Genomic DNA, 22,310 nt, shown 5'->3' with positions numbered 1-22,310 from the left:
TTTTTTTTTCTTTGACAAAATATCTGTAGAAAACCGTGAGATTTGAAGCGTAGCCCTTTTTTTTTTTCAAGGCTAGTTGCCCATATTTTGTATTTATTTGACAACTATTTATAAGCCTACATGTATCTTATTGTTAAATCTATTTTATTTTATACACCAGCTTGTGTATAGAGAGATCGCGGGTGCACGTATACTTACATTTGTATGTAAAGTATATCATAAAGATAAGATAAGATAAGATAATTTTTATTGATTCAATCAAATAGAAATTCAGTTTGACTACAATTGCCAACCTCAGCGTAACTACTGTACAATAACATTATAGATGCAAATAGGAACAAAATTCACACACGAAACACATACACACTCACAACCAGCGCTTTATAAATTAGACTACTATGACGATGACGACAGCTGATCTTGTAACACTCTGACCGAAAGTGGGGTGAAGGAGCTTTTAAATCTTTCTGTTTTAGTCCTAATGTAAAGGAGACGACCACTTCGTTCAGATCGGATATAACAGTGGTTTAACTCTTTCTCTCCGTTATTATTTAAAACGTTCTGATAAAATCAACGTTGGTATCGTCAGTTAGCAGAGAAAGAGTTAATAAACAAGAAAAACATTTTAAAAAATACTTAAAAAGAAACAACAACAAAGCTTATATGAAGTGTAATTTTATCAATTAGTTTGGATCATTCATGTGATTACATTTGTAATAGATCTAGACTAACGACATTAATTAATATTTGTATCAATTGTTTTTGTTTAGCGCCATTCCATGCTTTTACCTTCCTCACTGCTCTATGATCTTATCACGTGTCTGGACCAGGTGGGAAAAACGGATGGAGGGGGGATGAAAGAGATTCTGGGTGGATTTCACAGAAGTGGATTGTAAAATATTTACAATAAATAAACACATAAATAAATAATAATAAAATAAAGAGCAACGAACTGAATTGCACTTGGGCCGACTTGCTAACCACTCTGCTAGTGAGGTGCCTATCACTAGAGAAAAATTGTATATTGTAAATTATATATTGTTTGTTTCAATTTAGAGCGGCGTCCTATAAAGTGAACTAATTCAGCTAATACCACCACTTCAGTCAAGTACGATTTCTTTCTTTTGTTTAAGATACCAAACAAAATAATTAATTTCACATTGTTTATTTTAAAATTGGTTAATTTTTCTAATAGATACTTGTGTTATCAGGTAATACTAGGGGATGTGAACCAAAATCTCTATTGTGATTGATTTGTAGTTATTATAATAATAATAAGGCTAGTCTTCGAGTCCGAAGATCAGTGAGAAGTGCAGTATTTCCCGTGGCTGCGCAGCCCCAGCTGTGACCTACATATTTTGCCATATCCAAGGAAAGCATAACTATTGTCCGCAGGTGGTCGATTTAGATTTTCTTTTCGCCATCTGCGTTTGTACTAGTAAAGATACCAATTTACCAAAATTAGAATAATTAAATTATTTAACATTATTACATCGTTTCTCGAGATGAAAGGTTAAAAAAATGAATATATCTCCCTCCAGAAAGGGTCGATTACTTCGTTGTACCACGGTTTAGTTGACCTTTTTTATGCAGAATCAAAACACACTACAAACACGACGTCCTGATGCGTTACGGTCGATCTGTGTACACATTAGAAGCTAATCCAGTAATTTCTTGTATAGGTAAACTAACACATTACCTGTTAAGCCCTGTTGAGGGATTAAGTCGCTGAAATGTTTTTGTCTGATTCATTTATTTGTAGTAGAATGTTTTGATAAATGTTAATAATAGGCCTACATAATAATAATAATAATAATTTTATTTATAAAGCGCTGTTAACAAACGAAATGTAGGCTCAAGGCGCTGTAATAACATTACAAACACAAACACGACAGTTGTAATGACAGTTAATCTAAAAAAGTTTTAAACAGATAGGTTTTAATGTTCTTCTTAAAAGTGGTGTAGCATGTTGTCTGTCTGAGATAAATGGGGAGTGAGTTCCAAACCTTTGGTCCGTGAACTGAAAAAGCACGCAGACCGTAGCTTTTGAGGGAGAAACGTGGCACTACTAAAAGCGTTGAGTCCATTGAGCGCAGGGCTCTCTGGGGGACATATGGAGTAATCAGTTCACTAAGGTAAAGGGGCATCTCATTGTTATATATACACTGATGTCAAAGTGTGGCGACCTTGTAATCGATTCTCGCTTTCACGGGAAGCCAATGGAGCATGCGCAAGAGCGTAGTAGCAGAGTCTTGTCTAGTTTTTTTAAGGACTATTCGAGCGGCGTTGTTCTGTATACGTTGCAGCTTGGCTATTTTGTCATCAGGTATACCTGCTAGCACGGCGTTGCAGTAGTTAAGGCGGGAGAGTATGAATGCCACAGCTAGCGTTTTTGTTGACTCTGTTGTTAAATATGGTCGGATCTGGCCTACATATACATATAATTGTATTATTAAACAGATAGACTTTAATTAATTAAATTTAAAAAAATCTAACTTGATTTAAAATTGTAAAAATAAAAATTAAATTGATTATTTTTTAATTATTTTTGTTCATGAATGTATTGCAACTGTGAACATTGTTAATTACAATAAACATATAAACACTGCATAACAGTGTTAAGGGGTTTATAAATTTCGAAATATTAACAATTAAGTAACATATCATTTATATAAGACTGTGCATTGATGAATCATGCATTATAAATTTTCTTTCTACCTTATGAGGAAATACTAGACTGCAAAATCAAAATTTATTGACGGGAAAGTACTGCTTAATTGTTAAAATATCAAAACCATTGGAAAGTGATCTCCCCTTAAATTCAAATTGTCCATCACTCAGTATTCCATTTCACAGCTAGAGAAATGACTTATTCAAGGGAAACTACTGCTCAATTATTGTATATGAAGATAACAATGAAAGGTAATCTCTCCTTAGAAAATTAAATTACTCTGTTTTGTTTCTACAACTGTCTAACAGCGATTAACGGTACCAAAATTTTCATAAGAATTGTTCATTTCAAAACCAAATTGTTTATTTCTAGTTGCGAGTGAATACATCTTCCAACATGTTTAATACATTCCCAATTTACACACATTACTAGATTGATACTCCCACATCACCCTTTGACCATATAATTTTAATTACAAAAAAAAAACATTCTTTTGTAAAAAGAATTTGTGATGAGAAGCGAAGAATAGATTAGAAATTATCCGCCTTGAGTTCATTAGATCAAGTAGGTGAGGGTCACTCTATGTCCATCAGGAACAAAACACCTGTAAATTACCTTGACATTCTGCTAATGATCCATTTCCTGTACACTGTAGCATTTAGGGAATATTAATAATGGTAACAATCTTCATTAAAAAAAAATTACAATGTAATACAACCTCAGCCAAACAATCTAGAACAACAGCATAATTATCTAGAACAAAAGTATAATCATGTAGAACAAAATTATAATCATCCATCAACAGCATAATGATATAGAACAAAAGCATTATCTAGAGCAAAAGCATAATCATGTAGGACAAAAGCATAATCTAGAACAAAAGCATGACGATCTAGAACAAAATCGTAATCATCTAGAAAAACAGCATAAACATTCAGAACAAAAGCATTATATAGAGCAAAAGAATAGTCATGTAGAACAAAATTATAATCATCTAGAACAACAGCATTAACATATAGAACAAAAGCATTATCTAGAATCTAGAGCAAAAGCATAATCATGTAGGACAAAAGCATAATCATATTAAACAAAAGCATAATCTAGAACAAATGCATGACGATCGAGAACAAAAGCATAATCATCTAGAACAAAAGCAAAATCATGTAAAACAAAAGCATAATCATCTAGAACAAAAGCAAAATCATGTAAAACAAAAGCATAATCATCTAGAACAAAAGCAAAATCATGTAAAACAAAAGCATAATCATCTAGAACAAAAGCAAAATCATGTAAAACAAAAGCATAATCATCTAGAACAAAAGCAAAATCATGTAAAACAAAAGCATAATCATCTAGAACAAAAGCAAAATCATGTAAAACAAAAGCATAATCATCTAGAACAAAAGCAAAATCATGTAAAACAAAAGCATAATCATCTAGATCAAAAGCAAAATCATGTAAAACAAAAGCATAATCATCTAGAACAAAAGCAAAATCATGTAAAACAAAAGCATAATCATCTAGAACAAAAGCAAAATCATGTAAAACAAAAGCATAATCATCTAGAACAAAAGCAAAAGCATGTAATACAAAAGCATAATCATCTAGAACAAAAGCAAAATCATGTAAAACAAAAGCATAATCATAATTGACAACTGCAGCGTTCATTTCAACATTATAAATCAGAATATAAAAAACAGACTGAACAACTAACATCGTATGTATTCATTCAATTCCAATGTTAATGGACTCAATTCTTTAAGAAAGATGTCTATTTAATTTGATGATGAGGTAGAGGTAGCGATCTTCTGCACCCTGTGAGAGAGGTTATAGAGTCTCGCGCTATGAACGCAGTAGCGACTCCATTAATCAATCGTTTCACAATTCTAACACCCAGGCGTTTTAATAATATCGCAACAGTAGCAGACTATTTCAATGGGACACATTCTGTTGACGCCATAAAATGTATAGATCATAGCTTGAAAAAGAATATTATATATTTTAGGTGATAAAAATAAGAGAAAAGATAAAGAGATAATGTTTATTTAAAATTCTCTATTTACTTAATATCAGCGAAAGAAATCCAAACACAAAACTCCTTTCATAGTTCTAAATATTGTAATAGTGGAAACAAGAGGATACAAAAACAGAAGAAACATAAACAAAAGGTACTCTTGACACGGCCGTTAGCTGGCACTATTAAAAGATGATCTTCAATGTTACAAGAATTTTCCAGTAGGCTGCTGTAGGACTCAATCCAAATAAGCGTCTGATCCGATAAACCGAATTGACTGTAATGTGTTTTTTTTTTAAACACATTACTAAATATATTTACAGGTCACTTTGTTCATTGTAAATGCACTGGTCTGATTAATTAATCGAGCTGAAGGATTCCACCAATCTCTGGCGTAGTCAAGTTATTTAGCACTGATGTCCTAACAACGGCCCGAGGGCTATTCTCGGTTCTCGAAACTCGTGCTTACGTTAAAATATAAAGACGCAAAAAAAAAAAAAATTGTTCTCTCGGACTGATAACATCTCAGTTGATTTGACACACTGATATTGAAGTTCTTTACCAAGAATTATCTCAATCTATTACAATCTTATAAGTTCTTTAAAAAGAGTTACATTAACTTACACCTTTAATTGGCCGAGTCTTGTAAAACATTACCATACATCGACTGTTATTAATATAAAAAAGAGGTGGATTCTGTTATGTGTACTTACAATTGAGTGTAGTGATTCAGAATAGTCGTACACCATAGCGAACGTACGCGAGCGTACGTACTGACGATTTGCATCACTTCATTGTATTATTCAAAGGCACAAATATTTTTTCTTATGCCAATCAATGCAATTTTAATTTGTGACAGAGTCTCATAATATTATTCTTCTTGCTCTTAAAAATAATTCGACTAATTTTTTCTTTATTCATTATAAAAAAAAAACTTTCAATGTTTTTTGAGAAAATTATCTCTCTTGAATTAGTTTCTAAATAAAGAGTTATCGAACGTAGTTAATGTGATGGTTTTTATGATGGTTTTCCCGAACTAATTTACTGTCTCTGATCTTCCATATCACAGCCCCTACCACCAGCAGCGAAGCTCCAAGAATCACGCCAGCGATGATCAAGCCCACAGCCCAGTCGGAGATTCCGTTTCCTCCTCGGTAAGGGTCCACCTCTCTGTAGCCTTCCTCTTCGCAGAGGACCATACAGTCCTCCACCACTAGATGCATGTCCACAGTGCTGACGGTGACGTCGACGTAGTGCATGGTCCTCAAGTTGTGCGGCGAGCAGGAGGACTTGATCTCCGCAATGCAGTCGTTGTTCAGTTGGCAGAAGTGGGGCGTGTCCGAGCAGGTCACGTGACTGTCCATCTCTTCGAACATGCAAGAGGTGACACGTAGGGTCTCGTTGTCAAGCCCTTGGCTCTCATCCATAACGTCGGCGGTTCCATCCACGGGGTTGAAGCGCACTACAGCCTTATTGCCTGGGGCCCTGCACAACGACCGGAAGAGCCTAAAATATGTTAATCAAACGTCAATCAACAATTATCATTATCATCATCACAATCATCATTGTCATCATCATCATCAACATCTTCATCAATTATCATCATCTTCAATAATCAATAATTTTAATCATCATCATAATCATTATTATCATCTTCATCAATTATCATTATCATCATCAATAAGCAATAATAATCATTATTTACACTGTCATCATCATCATTATCCTCCTCCTCATCATAAACATGAATAACAAGTGTACAAAATACGAGAGCATTGATAAGCAAATATATTAATAAACCTTACACTGTAGAACGAACTATCTGAGCTCTTTAATATACAATGAAAATGGTTTCTCATTCTTTATTTGGCAACTTTGTTCTTTCAATACGGCGTCTTTGAAATTAGTTACGTTGTCTATTTAGTTTCAAATCCCTGCTGATATTTCTCTTTTAAATCTCTAAGGATTTTTATAAGGCTCAAACAGTTCAATTATATAGACAATATTATGTCTTAAAATGGTTTCTCTTACAGAATTAGATTGCTTAACGCAGAGCCTCCTATTATCTAAAGACTGTAAACACGCTATAAAAAAATAATTCTAAACAAAGAGTAGTCTACTGTGATCAATTTTCACTGTAAATTTTCAGTGTTATGGTAACAGAGTTAATGTTTACAGTAAGTGTTACACCTAATAACATTGCAAGGCTTTGTATATGTTTACAAAATATTTAAAAAATGCTTCAGTTGCGTAGCTAGGCATTTTGACATTCGACATAATGACATGAGATAATGTACTTTATAAATATATAAGTCTAATGTGTCTGTGGCAATTTACCTCTTGAGAGACGATCTTTTCCCTTTGCAACTTCTTGTGTGACTAAAGATGCCAATCCTTGGTAAACATCTGCGATCGCAGATTGGACATATGTAATCACCAGACGCCGTTGCATTATCACCCTTCTTTCTGCTTCTGTTGTGTATGACATCTGCAATCTGTAACCCTTCCTTTATGCTCTCTCTCCATGTAGATCTATCCAGTGCCGCCTCTTCCTAGCTGCTAGTGTCGATTTTGAAGAGCTTCATGTCGCGTTTGCATACATCCGTATACAGTAAAAGTGGACGACCAGCGGCTCTCCTGCCTTCAATTAGATGGCCATACAGAATGTCCTGTGGAAGTCGACCTACTGGCATTCCACGAACGTGGCCAAGCCAGCCAAGGCGTCTGCTGCTGATAACAGAGCGGATGTCCTGGCACCCTGCTCTTCGTAGCACTTTCTCATTGGTTATCTTATCTTGCCGCCTTATTTTAAGATAAGATAAGAGTCTAATGTGTGGAGTACACGCAACAGGGTCACTTACATATATAACAACGTAAAAAAGCAAGATAACATGGCAGTGGCTTAATATTGAATGTAAATAAAAATTGGACACTCATTTAGAGGTTCCACTGAGGAAGGGACCCGGAGGTACTATCAAATTTGGACCCCCTACCTCTCCCCCCTAGCTACGCCACTGAAATAATTACAATAGTTAAATTGTTAAAAATTGTATTTTTAACTACTAGGTCACTTTATTTCTATCATTAAAAAATGTTAATGTTCATTCCTTTAAGAGCAACAATTCTTAAAAAAACACAACAACACAGCTTATCTAATGGAAGGAACCACTAAGTACTGCAATTTATCTGAAAATTACTGTTTAATCTCCCTTTCTGCTATATAAAATAAAATTTATTAATTAGTACTAAATATTGAAATAATATGTTAATTTTCGGATGAATTCGTGTATTGTTATCGACTATGAATAATTCGGCCTATGAAAAACTTCAAACTGATCCAAGAATGGGAAGTGGGAGAAAAAAACGTTTCAAAATGTAATAAGGGGACAAAATATATAATAAATATATGTGCACATTTCTCATTAAGTAACATTTATTGTATTTATTTCGTAAGTAAACATAATAATTAATCACGAACAATTAATTAACTAATTGTTAATTTTTTTATTGATTCATGTCTTGTCAGGTTTAACGAATTGTGCAGATTCTTAACTTGATCAGAGAAAGGGAAATGAGAGAAAAAACATGCCCAAACTTTTTACCAAACAGAGAGACGGATAGACAGACAGTGTGAATTAGTTGATAAAAGATTTGTAACAAGTACCTACATGTTGGCATAAACAGATGACAAAGTCGTGTCCAGTTTCTCCTTATTAACTGTGCTTAAGATGCGAATAGTAAGTCCAGAATTCGTCTGTCCACATGCTATTGCTAGTAGTGCTGATAAGATCAGAGCCAGTAGTGCTTCCATTTCTGATCTATGTGGTCTAAATATAGTTCAAATAAAAACAGTTATACAATTATTAGTATAGAAAAACAAACAATAAATAATATAATAAAAAATAATAATATAATTAAAAAAGGTTATAAAGGTTCAGTAGTTTGGTCTCGAGTTTGGATCCTAGCGAATTTAGAGATTTTGAAGTTTCAACTTAAGGGCATGCATAAGTTCCAAAAGCTTAAAAGAGTAACTGAAATTAGAAAATAAGGGCGTATACGCGCTGCCGGTGACAAACGCACGACAACTCTACTCTACTACACCACCGTTGTAATAAGCCTTCGTCTATCTATCCCAAAGATCTTAGAATCTTTAAAGGAGAATTTACATTTTATAATGGAAGCCTATTACACTTCCTCTTACTAGCTCCTTATAGGTTCAACAAAAACAAAATGCATGGAAACTTAAACCTGGACAATGGGTTCTCTCTCTTCCCACCGTCACCATAGGCATTCACTTTCTTTCATTTTGTAAAACTATTTCTAATCTCTCAGGTTTATTATTGGTAGTTTAGAGCTGTTCCTACAAATTTAAAACTCATGACTAATCCAAACTAATTGACACAAGTCACTCAACATAAGCTTCGTTTTTTTTTTAAAGTATTTTTACAAAGCTTATATTAAACCACTCTGTCTGTCTGTGTGATAAAAAGTTTGAATATGTTATTTCTCCCAAACCCAATCTTGGATCAAGCTGAAATTGTGCACAATTATTTCTTTTACCTGACAAAACAACAATCAATAAAACAACAACAACAACAACAGTTAATTAGCTATTGGTAATTAATTATTTTGTTTGGTATCTCGAACAAGGGAAAGAAATTAAATTTGACTGATGCAGTGGTATAAGTTAAGTTAGCCCTCTTTATTATCGTCGCTATAAAGTTTGAAGCTACCAAAGGATAACTTCAGGATAACTATATAACCTTTTATTTTCAGAAGCGATTCGCTGGCAGAGTTGTTAGTGTATTGGCTTAAAGAGTCCTTAGCCTTCCGAGTTCGAATTCAGATCGTTCACCTTTTTCAAAATTACGAATGCATTTCAAAATCTCCAGCCCTTTAACAAGTGGTCCAGACAAGTGATAGGACCATAGCGTATTGAGAAAGCTAAAATATAAAAAAAGAGCTAAACAAATATTGTACATGAAAGTAAATCTAATCTCTCAGATTTATTATTGATAGTATATATCTGTAACAAATTTAAGCTCCTTTTTTTTAAAAAGTATTTTTACAAAGCTTACATCAGCTTCTTCTGTCTGTCTGTTTTATTTTATATTTCGTTTCTATTTCTCTACCTAAAATGTTTTAACACTTGCCAGTAAATTCTAATAGTGTATGTGTGTGGGCGCGTTGGTGTGTGCGTGTTTATTTACTTTTCTTTAGAGCGTTGAGTTGTCATAAATTTGACTACAAACAGAATCTTTTTTCAAGGTCAGCATAAATAGAATTTTCTGTCGCTGTAAACATCGCTTCATAATTTATTGTTTAATAACTCCTTATCTTAACAGAGTAGTTTATTTTTTTTTCCAGCTTTCAAAATGAGTTGGCCGTGGTTCATAGTTTTATAGCGTCATTTATTTTTAGATAGAAATAGAGTCTTTTGTTTAACTTAATTTCTACACACCTTCCCCAATCTCTTAAAAAGAAATTTAGACCTACTACTAAGAGGTTGGTGTTGTCCGGTAAAGTAAGTCAAAGATTTCACCCCACCACTTCAAGAAATAACATTTTCTTATTCAAGCTTTCTTGGTTGTTGAACATTTAAAAGCGTGTATCTACCTTAATATCCAGTGTTATGGTCCTTCCTAGTGACGCCCATGACTTTGACTTGTTCATTTCAGACGTTACATTAAAAACATCCTAGTCGTAAATATCTTAAGTACGCCATTCGAGGGAGGTGGGCAGGGATCGAACCCGGGACTATTGTGTTGTCACATAACTTACAACCAGGAGGCCTTCTAGTCTAAACCCGAAGGCGCGGTGGCTGAGCAGTGAAGCGCTTGGATTCCGAACCGTGGTCCGGGGTTCGAATCCTGGTGAAGATTTTTAATTTCGAGATCTTGAGGACGCCTCTGAGTCCACCCAGCTCTAATGGGTACCTGACATTAGCTGGGGAAAAGCAAGCAAAGGCGGTTGGTCGTTGTGCTGGCCACATGAAACCCTCGTTAAACGTAGGCCATAGAAACAGATGAGCTTTACACCATCTGTCCTATAGACCGCAAGGTCTATTTTACTAGTCTAAACCTCCCGGCAGAGTTTGAACCCGGGACCATCGAGAAGTACGAACGACAGTCTAGCGTGTATACCGCGCGACCGGGCAGATACCCCGAAGACAAGCGGACAACGAAGGGGAAGTGATTGCTAAAATTATTCAAATGATTAAACTTGCGAAATGTATCCTATCCAAAAATATCGTACCTTTATGTCTCACCTTTTTTTTTTTTTTATAAAATTATTTCCAAAATTAAGAAAGCACAAAACCTGATAATAGCCCAATTATAATTGGATGTTGAACTGACCACCAGGGCACTTCAAGCTGTCAAGTGTTAGAAAGAGACGCCACAGAGCCGGACGTGTCAATATGCCTAGGATAGCTTTAAAAATGAAATATTTCTTTGATAGAAACATATTAGAGTCTATTGTAAACGTCCGTCTGTTTGAATATTTTTTTTTTTTACTTTGAAACACATATGTTTACAGTCAATGAAAACTCCCACAATTCAATGAACAGAAAGTGATTTCAAAAGTTGTGTAACAACGTTATAAAAAAATGCCGGCGGTAAAACAAAAAACGTGGAATAGTGCACGCAATGTTAGTCCAATTTGCAATGAAGAAACTATCACAATGTACACTTGAACTACTATGTCTAGTCTCTACGAGAGTACTGTTCCTTGCAAAATGTCTGTATTTAAAAGTGTAGGGAGATAGGAATTTTTTTTTCCTTTAGAGAATTATTGCTTTTCCCTCTACCTCTCATCCTTCTCCCTCTCTCTTTCTCTCTTTGCCCCCCCCCCCTCTTACTTCGGTCAGTCTCTCTCTACCTTTCTTCTTTCTCTCTCTTTTGTTTTAATGTTATCAAAGTAGGTCACAGAAAGTTTGTTGACTGCGATTGGAACTATATTTCTTGGCGTAGTGACATTAACAAAAAAAAAAAAAAAAAAAAAAAAAAAAAAGAACAGTGTAAAAGCCTTTTCGTTTCCTGTAGACTTCCTAACGCCTAATGCAATTTAGAAACGATAAATCATAGCCATGAGTTATAAACAAACTAGTCCTATAGTATGCATTCCACAGTTATCGTTAAACAGTCATATCTCTTTTAGTCAGTTTCCATTGTAAATAATCTTCATAATAAACATTTCGTGATAAATATCCTCGCCTAGAGACACTCCAACATTTCAACTTTATGGTGTGCTATTTTATATTTTTTGATGCCAGATATACATTTTAGCCCATTGACAAGGGCGTGCCTTAAAAAAATCAAGAGATAGGCTTGTTAGGCTTGAGCCCACACTGATTTGACACTTTGACCACTGAAAGTAACTATCAACATTTAATTCTCAAGCTTTCACTTAAATGGATAATGATGATACTGATGATGATGATGATAAAATGTTAATTAATCTTAATGTGTGTGCAATAGTTCAATTCATTACACGCTTGTAATATTGTACACACATCTTTAGAATTTTTAAAAGATGTGATTTTAAAGTAATGAAAGTAGGAAAAAAAAAGGTTGGGGGGTTGTTACTATGGTGATGGTGAGAAGAAGTTAGCAATTGGTTGGTGGTTTTACAGTGTGAATGATGCAAGATAAGCAGCACTGTGGTAAGCTGTCTTCTGTAGACCAGACGAGTCCAGAACGTTAGAGTGCAAGGACGTGTTTTTTTGTAGTCATATAGATTTGATTTGACAGTAGTATTAAAGCTTACTACATTGGTTTCATCACAAGTTGAATTGTTTACATTGTCATCAGTGTTCTTACATTCAAGGCTGTTCGTACATTCATAGCTGTTCTTACATTCAAGTAAGGCTGTTCGTACATTCATAGCTGTTCTTACATTCAAGTAAGGCTGTTCGTACATTCATAGCTGTTCTTACATTCAAGTAAGGCTGTTCGTACATTCATAGCTGTTCTTACATTCAAGGCTGTTCGTACATTCATAGCTGTTCTTACATTCAAGTAAGGCTGTTCGTACATTCATAGCTGTTCTTACATTCAAGGCTGTTCGTACATTCATAGCTGTTCTTACATTCAAGTAAGGCTGTTCGTACATTCATAGCTGTTCGTACATTCATAGCTGTTCTTACATTCAAGTAAGGCTGTTCGTACATTCATAGCTGTTCTTACATTCAAGGCTGTTCTACATTCTTGGCTGTTCGTATTCGTATTTGCTGTCTAGATTCAATTAGTAATCTGTTAGCGTGCGGCGACTAGGCCTCAGCTAACGAGAAGTTTACACAGTAGCTAGATGGTTACGCTACTGGGTGAGTCGTATCTGTACATAAGGGGATGGAGTCGCCTAAGCAACCAGACAGCACATCTAAGTTAAACTAACTAATCTAGCTAACTAAACAAGAAACTAACTTTCATTGAAAATAAATACAACAAAAACGAAACTTTATTTACAAAATAAAAAAAAAGAATTAATAATAAAATATATGTACACTAAACCCAAACAAGTAATCAACCTTACTATATCTATACTAGTAGGCTACTACTCCTATCAATTCCAAACCAACTATCTAACTAAATTACACTACTGGAAACCGTAACACTAAAACAGGCTTTACTACACACTAATATATCACAACTTAACATATATTAATGCTTCCCTTTCAGACCTATACGGTCTATAGGGCAGATGATGTAAAGGTCATCTGTTTCTGTGGCCTACGGTTAACGAGGGTGTTATTTGGTCATCATAACGACCAACCGCCCTTACTTTTCCCCAACTTATGTCACGTACCCATTAGAGGTAGGTGGACTCAGAGGCGCCCTAAAGATTCCAAAATTACAAATCCCATTCTTCACCAGGATTCGAATATAAATATTGTACTGATTCGAAAAAAAACTAAAATACAAATTTAAATACATAAATAAATACATCAATTTTAAAAGAACTCATATTATACATGACTAATCATAGCGTATTAAAAAGTAGTATTAATAAATAATAAATAAACATTTCAAAAGCTATTGGGCCAAAGTATAATACCAAAATGATTACAAAATGTAAGGAAATGTTATTTTGGCTTGTCCTTGCATATGGAATGAAAAATGTGCCTTTATCTTTGCGTCTTTCTAAGTATTTTATTAAATTTTTTGTATTTGAAGGTTATGGTTCAGTGTTTTATTTATAATTGCTACTTTACTTTTGAGTCTTCTGTCATGAAGGCTTTTAAATTTAGGGATTTAACCAAAGGTGTTACTCTAGTCAAATGTGAATATTCGTTTGTTATGAATCTCACTGCTCTATTTTGTGTCTGTTCCAGTTTCTTAATATTTTCTTGAGTTGAGGGGCTTCAGAGAGTAAAATACCCTGGCTTAAGTTCATATACACTAGTGTCTCCCAAACTGTGTTCCGCGAAACCCAAGTGTTCCGCCCGCAAGGCCTAAATAGATGTTCCACGAACTACCGGAATAATTAACTCGCAGACCAACACGTGAATTATTCTCTCTAAAAAATACGAAAAGTGTTTTGCTCAATTCTCTGAATGTGCTTAGTCTTCCGTTAAGGAAAAATCTTGGGAAACACTGAGATGCAGTATACGCAGTGAAGGCGTTTGACTTTTAGTTCTAGTTTCAATGTATGTACTTGTTGAAATGTAGAATAGTTTTACATTATTTCATTCGAACTACATGAAGTTGAATGTGTGAAATGATTGTCATTGTATTCTTCTCTCACTGATTTACTGTCCTTTATCTTGCAGATCACTGCCCCAGCCACAAGCAGAGACGCCAAGACGATGACTCCTGCGACGAGGCCCACCGCCAAGTCGGATATGCTGCTGGACGCAGAGACAATAGGCTCGTCTCCTCGGAACCACTTTTGTTGGCAGAGGACTTCACAGTTGTCGACAACCAACTCCCCGAAGCTCGTGCTGAGTGTAACGTCGACATACTGCATTGACCTCATGTCGCTGGGGGAGCAGGATGACCTGATCTCAGCCACGCACGCCCTGTTCGCCTCGCAGAAGCTGCACGTTTTGTTGGGTGGGGAGTCTTCGAACATGCAGGATGTGACGAACCTGGAGTTTGTGTTTAACCTTTGACCTTCCTCTATGATCCCTGATCTTCCATCCTCTGTTTTGATGCGCACAATGTTATGAGAACCTCCAGATTCACAAAGAGTTGTGTAGAGTCTGAAATGTATGTAAAAACAAGAAACTAATATTATGTTCAGCTTTACCAATGTTTAACAAGCTTTATTTCTTAAAATAGTTATATCAACACTACATTTAGTTTGGAAAGAAAACTTTCCATGTTGCGTGTATACTTAAATTGGAGATTAAAGTTTTGTACATTTCAAGTTTAGTCTATTCATTTAATAAAATTGTATATTCTATCAAAGCTTTTGATTTTTGTCCCTTTTATTAGGCAACTTATCAATGTTCTAATAGCCATTGGGAAAATACTAATATAATTTGCCCAGAGGTGGGCTTAGCAGTGCGCAGGTCTCTGGGCGAATGGTCTTGCCCAGGGTGAGTGTCATATAAGAGCCGTGGATGTGTGTACCATGAGCTGATGGAGACAAAATATTCTCTTTATCGCGGGGCCTTCCTAAGGTGCGGGGCCTGGGTCAGTTGCCCCTATAGCCATCCCCCTAAGGCTGCCTCTTAAAGCATGTGTTATGAAATAGATCAGATATTATTTTTATAGCCATGTATTCGTCTGTCTCTTCATCGTTCCTAGTACCACAATCACGCATTTCTATTAGTCCAATAGTGAGAGAAAACAGGGAATCTTATAAATAATCTCTCATGAACTGCTTAAAAATATTAATAATAATAATAAGGGGAGACTACAATGAATTTCGTTTAACTTTAACGAGGCTCGACCCTGCCAGTGCAAGACAACACCTGGACTTGACACACGATTTGATAGAGAAAAAATTCGCCTGTTTACTAAAAATACTCGCCGAAAGAGGTTCCAGAGATAACAAATTACCTATTATAATAGGATAGACCTAGTTTGACTGACATCTTCGAGGCCCTAAACATCTCAAAAAGATTCTCTAAAGAGATTCTCACCACCTGCCTGAAGACAGTATTGCCGCAGAACCTTCTTCTCACCAGAAAGGTTCTCAGCAGATCCTGATTAAGGGTTAAAGTGAGTATATATATTAAGTGCAGAAAAAAATGTATAGTTTGGAAAATATCTAAATAAATTCATTAAAAATTATATAGATACATTTATTAAAAAAATATAAATTTATTTAAAACATACAGCGATTTGTTATGAATAGATCCAGGCGTGTGGGTATATACCTAGAATTGAGGTAAGGGAGATGTGAACGTCAAAATGAAAAACCTCATTTTCGTCATTCTGTGTCCTAGGGTAACGCACAAGCTGTTCAGTGCTGGAATTACTTATGGTCAACATAAGCTATAGCTTAGAGCATTCACTTGCTTGGGGACTCTCCTAAATGCTTCCAGGGATATTTTCAATAATTTTGAACAAAGATGAAAAGAAAAATGGATTTATATTGATTGAAATGGGCCAATCTCAAACACTTTAAGGACTTACCAAGTCTGAATCCGGCCCTGGCAATGTTGTGTTTTAGTGTGAAATGTAACAAAGTAAATCCAAATATTGTGTAAAGAAGACTAACACATTGAATACCCTCACCAAGTACTTTAAACCACGTAAAGCATCTTACTTGCTGATTAACTCTGCTGGTAGCTTAGTGTCTAACGTTGCGTCAAGTTCCGGGTTCACAATACTAATAGTGAGCTCTGGGATGGAGTGACACACTGAGACTAGGGCAAGGATCTTTAGCAGACTCAGAGAAGATGTCATGTTTAGTTATAGGATATGCTGGGGGGGGGACTGGAATAGAAATCAAAATACAAAATAACTAAGCATTTGAGCAAATATGTAAATTGTAAACAATATTTGGAAATAGGTCTACACCTAATTTAAAGAAGATAATAAGTCTACATCCTATGCGAAAACGAATTCTATCGGCTATTCGACAGTAAGAAACCGATTGACAAACAGAGAGACAACAGAAATACAATAGAGTCTTTTCTCCATAAGAATTATTTAAGGAACAAAGATGTCTACTTCGATTACATTTTCAGAACAAGTATTTAAAAAACGCTGCATTAACAGTATAACAAGAAAAATATAAAACTACTTTAAAAAAACAACAACAACAAAGCTTTTAAGAAGTGCTATTGTATCAATCAGTTTGGATCAGTCATGTAATTAAATTTGTAATAGATCTAGATGTAATAAATCTGTTTGATAAGAAATATTTTTACCACTTGTTTTTGTTTAGCGCTATTTCATGGTCTTAGCTTTCTCAATACTCTATGATCCTATCCCTTGTTTGGACCAGTTTGGAACATTGGAATGGGGAGGAGGGAGAACAATTTGTCGGTGAATTTTTTTTTTACCGTATTCGCTTTTTAAAAGCATTTGTAGTAAAACATTATTTGTTTTGATTTGAAGCCAAACTTTTGTTCATCTTGCCATTCTTATAGTTTCCCCTGTAATCCTTGTTTTGCTTTTGTCTTCCCCTGAAACCTATTTCGTAATTGTCGCTCTTTGATCATCGTTTCCAGAAAAGATCTCGAAGTTTTTACCGAGTTCATGGTGAATGTTTGTAAACAAAGAATAGAACCAAACAATCGATGTAGGGCTTCTTACAATAAGTGCAATTACAATGTTAAAGAAAGAAGCATGTTTTTTTTTATTAGCGGGGAAAAGACGCTATTAGTTTTGTGCGAAATGTCTGTCCATCTGTCCGTCTGTCCGTCCGTCCCATTTAGATCTCGTAAACTAGAAAATATATTGAAAATCCGACATCACAATATTTTTTTATTGCGGATTTTTTTTTTTTTTGAGGATTCGAATAAAAGATTGAGCCTTTTCAAAACAATTAGATCAATTATAACACATCAGTTAGGCCAGGGGAGGCGCGGTGGCTAAGCGGTAAAGCGCTTGCCTTCCGAACCGGGGGTCCCGGGTTCGAATCCTGGTGACGACTGCGATTTTCAACTTTGGAATCTTTGGGCGCCTCTGAGTCCACTCAGCTCTAATGTGTACCTGACATTAGTTGGGGAAAAGTAAAGGCGGTTGGTCGTTGTGCTGGCTACATGACACCCTCGTTAACCGTAGGCCACAAAAACAGATGAACTTTACATCATCTGCCCTATAGACCACAATGTCTAAAAGGGGAACTAGTTAGGCCAGGTTCACATCTAACTTTACATTCACTTTCACCTCTCATTTGTCTTTGATATAACTTCATTTGGATGTTCTTTCTGAAAATATTGAGTTTGAGTTGGTGTTTACACACAAACTGTCTTTTGTAACCTTGTTAATTATTATTTTGAGTGCAATTCAAGTGATGTTACCTCTAAAAAATTCTTTCTTATAGCATACTACACATTTGTTGTTTTTAAAATAAGTTTTGGGTGTTCCAACGGCATTGAAGATGATTATATCCTAGCGGCCTAGCGCAATTTTCACGCAGGACGGCGGGGGATAGCAACGGCAGGTTTCAAACCCGGGACCACCGAGATGACAGTCTTGAGCTGATACTTCTAGGCAGCAATCCAAACTATTTGAAGGGTATTAGATATTTAAATCACATTGCAGTATAGCCAGGTTGTATACAAGGGCGTTTATGGCTTACAAACAAATTAAAAACTATAGGCTACTATCAAGGCAAAAAGACATACATACCATGTATGATGCAGATCAACAGTATAAATACAAATACAATCTCTTTAAATATTCCTACATCGTAATAAAGGCTCATGAAAAATATGAACTATTCTTTAACTTTACGTAATTTCGCTTCGATTTTATATTAACTAACCAGTGTCTCCTGTGTCCCTGAATCTGCTAATGCAGCAATACAGGTTATGGACATATAAATATGCATTTCTGACATTAAAAATAGCTTTGGATCTTGGAATATGGCCAGGCATTGCATCAATCTTAGCTGAATTATTGTCAGGAAATGTCAAACACGTTACAGTAATACAAAACAAGTAGCCGCAAGAACGACAATTCGCACAGCACAATCTAAACTTTCTTTTGATTGTCTTAAATTAAACAAAAATAAATAAATGTTATTAATTTGATGAATGCATTCGCACTAATCTGTTGAAGATTTGACAGATTAGAACGTGGGCAAGCCAACAACGGCTGTGAATTAAAGTACGACAACTCCGAGCTTTAAGGTAGTAGTCATCAGATTGGGAGTGCATATGACCTCCCTTTACACCTTCGCAACTCTTATTTTTACCTTGTTTCAAGTTGCATAGAAAGGGGAATTAATTAGAAATATTTTAAAATTTCCTTGCTGGTATTGAGAGTTCTTGTTAATGTATGTCTCTTTGGATTTGAAGTACAGCTAGTATTGTATGCAGCTAACAAACCACTATATACGATAGTTCACAAGACACTCTCAAACACACACACACATACATATACACACACACACACACATACATACATACATACATACATACACACATGCACACATACACACAAACACACACACATACATACATACATACATACATACATACACACACACACACACACATATATATATATACATACACACATACACACATACATTTATACATACATACATATATATACATGAGAGAGAGAGAGAGAGAGATACAAGATAGATTGATAGATAGATACATATAGATTGGCCTATATATAGATAAATAAATAAATATTTGTGGGACTAAAATAAGAAACTCATAAACTAAACAATTACAGGTTTACATAATTTTTTAAACAAAATGACACCACGTACGTAGTGGATTAGTCATAATATATACATATTGTATTTCATAACAGTATTTCGATATCCATATAAATTCTAATAGTTTTGTATATATATTCAGGCCTTCTTCAGTCGTACAACGACTATGGTTCATCTCGAACACTTTTTCATGTGGCTGTGGAGCCCTATTTTGGAGAGACACTCCCGTCCATAAAAATCGCAGGTTAAGGTGGCTTTCGCTGTGGTGGTAGAGGAGTTGGCCATTTTTCTGTATTGTACGCTTTTCTTCCAGAGCTGTGGTCCAAGTTTTTTTTCACTGTCTATAGCTTTCTTGGTCACCGTCTCTCTCCAGTATTTCTTGAGCCAGACGCGAGTTGCCCGTAGAGAATGACTTTCGTCGGGATGCGATTGTCCTCCATCCGGCAAACATGTCCGAATCTGCGCCTTGCGTTAATATATATATATATATATACATGCAGCATTTATGTTTAATTCACTAACAATAAACTAATGTACATGTAGAAGGCCCAATTGAAGTGCATTGGAAGGGAGACGACTTGGACATACTTTGCAAAATTTTATGTTCTTATTACTATTTATCCCCCTTGATGTCTCTCAGTTGAAAAAAAAAAAAGGGGGGGGGGGAGACAATGAAACTAATTACCGGTACACTAGATTTAAATTTAAATGAGAATGCTATTTTAACAACAACAACAAAAATAGCTGTTGGTTTATCTACATCATACATCAGATAAGGAGAGAAAACGTTTAAGAATTAGGAAAGACATCCTCTAGTACAGGACATACATGGAGACTACTACTAGAGTATGCAAAAGCTGTTTATGTTTGTACACATTAAAATATAGTCATGATAATTCACATTGTAAGGATCTCATACATATGAACAAAGATGTTTGCAAATCCAACTTGAGAAAAATAATCCCTGATCTTTCGCTGCACTAGAAGGCGCGGGTGGTGGCTGAGCGGTAAAGCGCTTGGCTGCCGAATAGGGGCTCCCGAGTTCGAACCCTGGTAAAGACTGGAATTGTTAATTTCGACATCTATGGGCGCCTCTGAGTCCACCCAGCTCTAATGGGTACCAGACATTATAGACTACAACTTCTGAAAGGGGAACTGTACTTTTTTTTTTTTACTTCACTGCACTAACGTGGATCATTAAGCAAGTGCATTTAGATATAGTACTATAAAAAAAAGTATTAAATCTGAATTTACCCAATGGCACTATTCCGATATAATCACAAGTTCTGCTACATTCCAGTTCTTCAGTGTCATCTCTGAAAGTCTGGATACTTTCTTTAGCCAGCATGTGAACACTGAATTTTAACTCTTGACAGTGATGACAGGAATTTCAAATATCATAAGTATGGTAATTTTATTTATTAATCCTAAATTGCATTAACTTTTACGTATTGTTATATTTTTTTTGTGCGAATTTTTTTCCTGGAGGTTTATAATTTCTTCTGGAAAACTCCCTGAAATCTCCTTGAGTTTCATGTTGACTTTGGTGCAGAAACATTGCAGTCAGGAAATGTAACGTTCCGGATAAATGGCGTTCTATTGGTAATTATTTTATTTTGTTTTGTTTGCTAGCTTGAACAAGGGAAAGAAATCGTACTTAATGTTGTGATATAAGTTGAATAAAGTCCCCTGGATGACTCGAGCCCTGAGTGAAATTTTTTTATCGGTTGAAACGTTGGTAGGTTCAAGTTCTCTTTTCGATGTCTTCACATTTCCACAGCGGCATGGTGCTACCGTATATCATAGTGCTCATCACACAGGTCCAGTTGACTAAGGCTTTGGTATTGGTAGTCAGCAGGGAATTGTCCCACGCACTTTTGTCTGCAGCAGTGATATCCCCATTGCCTTGGCTATTCTGTTGTTGATGTTTTTATCCAGTAGCTCATCGTTGGAGATGATGGAGTCAAGATAACAAAATTTGTCAACAGTTTCCAGTGATTGGAAATTCATAGTCAGGTGAGGTACAGTGCTTTTAATCTGAAATAGTATTTTGGGCTTTCTAATATTTAAACCCAAATTAAACCCAAATTATGACCAATAGCCATCAGGGCTTTAAAAGAGGCATCAGTATTGGAGGTGAAAAGCTGACTAGTGTTAACAGCTTCAAATACCTCGGAGCTATTGTCTCAGATGAGGGAACAAAACCCGAACTATTGGCCCGAATAGCACAGTCCTCAGCAGCCCTTTCAAAACTGAAAATAATTTGGAAAGACAAAGGCTTAGCCCTCGGCACCAAAATCAGACTGATACGCTCCCTGGTCATGCCCACATTCTTATATGCTTGTGTGTCTTGGACGTTGAATGCAGAGCTAGAGAGGAGGATCCTAGCAATGGAGCTGAGATGCTAAAGAAGGATCCTAGGCATCACTTTCAAAGAGCGCATCACAAACCAAGAGATTAGAGACAGGGTTACTGCAGCAATCGGACTCCATGATGACCTGCTAACTATTGTAAAGAAACGCAAGCTTAAAATATATGACCATATTACAAGATCCACAGGGCTCGCAAAGACCTTTCTTCAGGGAACAGTACCAGGAAAAAGAAGAAAAGTCAGAGAGAGAAAGCGATGGGACGACAACATAAAAGACCTACCATTGATAGAGGTTTTAAACAAGGCAAAAGACAGGAAGGAATGGAGAAAGACGGTCGACAAATCCTGCTTGGTGCCCCAACGGTCCAACAGACTAAGGGATAGGTAAAGGTAAAGGTAAATATTTAAAACCAAAGGTCTGGCATGCAGCAGATTGTTTGTCAACCAGGGTCTGA

General features: G+C 35.6%; 2 protein-coding genes across 5 annotated transcripts; both read right to left on the bottom strand.

Moving 5' to 3' along the window:
• Positions 1-2,522: 2,522 nt before the first annotated feature.
• Positions 2,523-11,450, bottom strand: LOC106069877 (uncharacterized). Of its 4 annotated transcripts, none has more exons than XM_056004933.1 (3): positions 10,954-11,450; positions 8,354-8,512; positions 2,523-6,191 (listed from the first exon to the last, which is right to left on the bottom strand). In XM_056004933.1, the coding sequence occupies exons 2-3, from the start codon at positions 8,494-8,496 to the stop codon at positions 5,675-5,677; spliced, it is 660 nt and encodes a 219-aa protein (XP_055860908.1). In that variant the 5' UTR covers positions 8,497-8,512; positions 10,954-11,450; the 3' UTR covers positions 2,523-5,674. The 4 variants fall into 4 exon arrangements, with proteins under 4 accessions (XP_055860908.1, XP_055860909.1, XP_055860910.1 ...); XM_056004934.1 differs by having other exon boundaries at positions 11,004-11,449; XM_056004935.1 differs by lacking the exon at positions 10,954-11,450 and adding an exon at positions 10,302-10,931.
• Positions 11,451-13,120: 1,670 nt separating this feature from the next.
• Positions 13,121-19,074, bottom strand: LOC129929009 (uncharacterized). The gene is made up of 3 exons (XM_056045729.1): positions 18,440-19,074; positions 16,404-16,573; positions 13,121-14,886 (listed from the first exon to the last, which is right to left on the bottom strand). Exons 2-3 carry the CDS (start codon positions 16,541-16,543, stop codon positions 14,361-14,363), a joined length of 666 nt encoding a protein of 221 aa, XP_055901704.1. The 5' UTR covers positions 16,544-16,573; positions 18,440-19,074; the 3' UTR covers positions 13,121-14,360.
• Positions 19,075-22,310: the final 3,236 nt, after the last annotated feature.

This window comes from Biomphalaria glabrata, chromosome 11 (genome assembly GCF_947242115.1).
Source record: "Biomphalaria glabrata chromosome 11, xgBioGlab47.1, whole genome shotgun sequence".
Lineage (NCBI taxonomy): Eukaryota > Metazoa > Mollusca > Gastropoda > Planorbidae > Biomphalaria > Biomphalaria glabrata.
Note: the sequence above shows the minus strand (reverse complement) of the source record. Positions and strands in the feature narration are given on the sequence as shown.